The sequence below is a fragment of the Tupaia chinensis genome, unplaced genomic scaffold (genome assembly GCF_000334495.1).
Source record: "Tupaia chinensis unplaced genomic scaffold, TupChi_1.0 Scaffold143644_1, whole genome shotgun sequence".
In the NCBI taxonomy this organism is placed as follows: Eukaryota; Metazoa; Chordata; class Mammalia; order Scandentia; family Tupaiidae; genus Tupaia; species Tupaia belangeri.
The window spans coordinates 499,166-499,505 of NW_006203492.1; the positions used below are offsets into that span (position 1 = coordinate 499,166).

At 68.5% G+C, this 340-nt stretch overlaps 1 protein-coding gene across 1 annotated transcript in view; it reads left to right on the forward strand.

Annotated features, from left to right (window-relative positions):
• P2RY8 (P2Y receptor family member 8) overlaps positions 1-340 on the forward strand; it is a 41,303-nt gene that overhangs the window by 37,319 nt on the left and 3,644 nt on the right. Inside the window, 1 exon segment of the mRNA XM_027766707.1 lies at positions 1-334. This exon segment is cut by the window's left edge and continues 157 nt beyond it. Within this exon segment, the coding sequence (XP_027622508.1) occupies positions 1-334 (334 nt within the window).

The window sequence follows — 340 nt, forward strand, 5'->3', positions numbered from 1 at the left end:
GCTGCTGGGCGCCCTGTCGCCCCTGGCGCGCAGCGACCTCACCTACGAGGTGCAGGCGCTGGGCATCGTCACCTGCTTCGACGTGCTCAAGTGGAACATGCTCCCCAACCTGGCGGCCTGGGCGCTGTTCCTCTTCACCATCTTCATCGTGCTCTTCCTGCTGCCCTTCGTGGTCACTGTGGCCTGCTACACGGCCACCATCCTGAAGCTGCTGCGCACGCCCGACGGCCAGGGCGCGGGCCAGCGGCGGCGCTCCGTGTGCCTGGCGGCCGTGGTGCTGCTGGCCTTCGTCACGTGCTTCGCGCCCAACAACTTCGCGCTGCTGGTGCACATGGTGGGC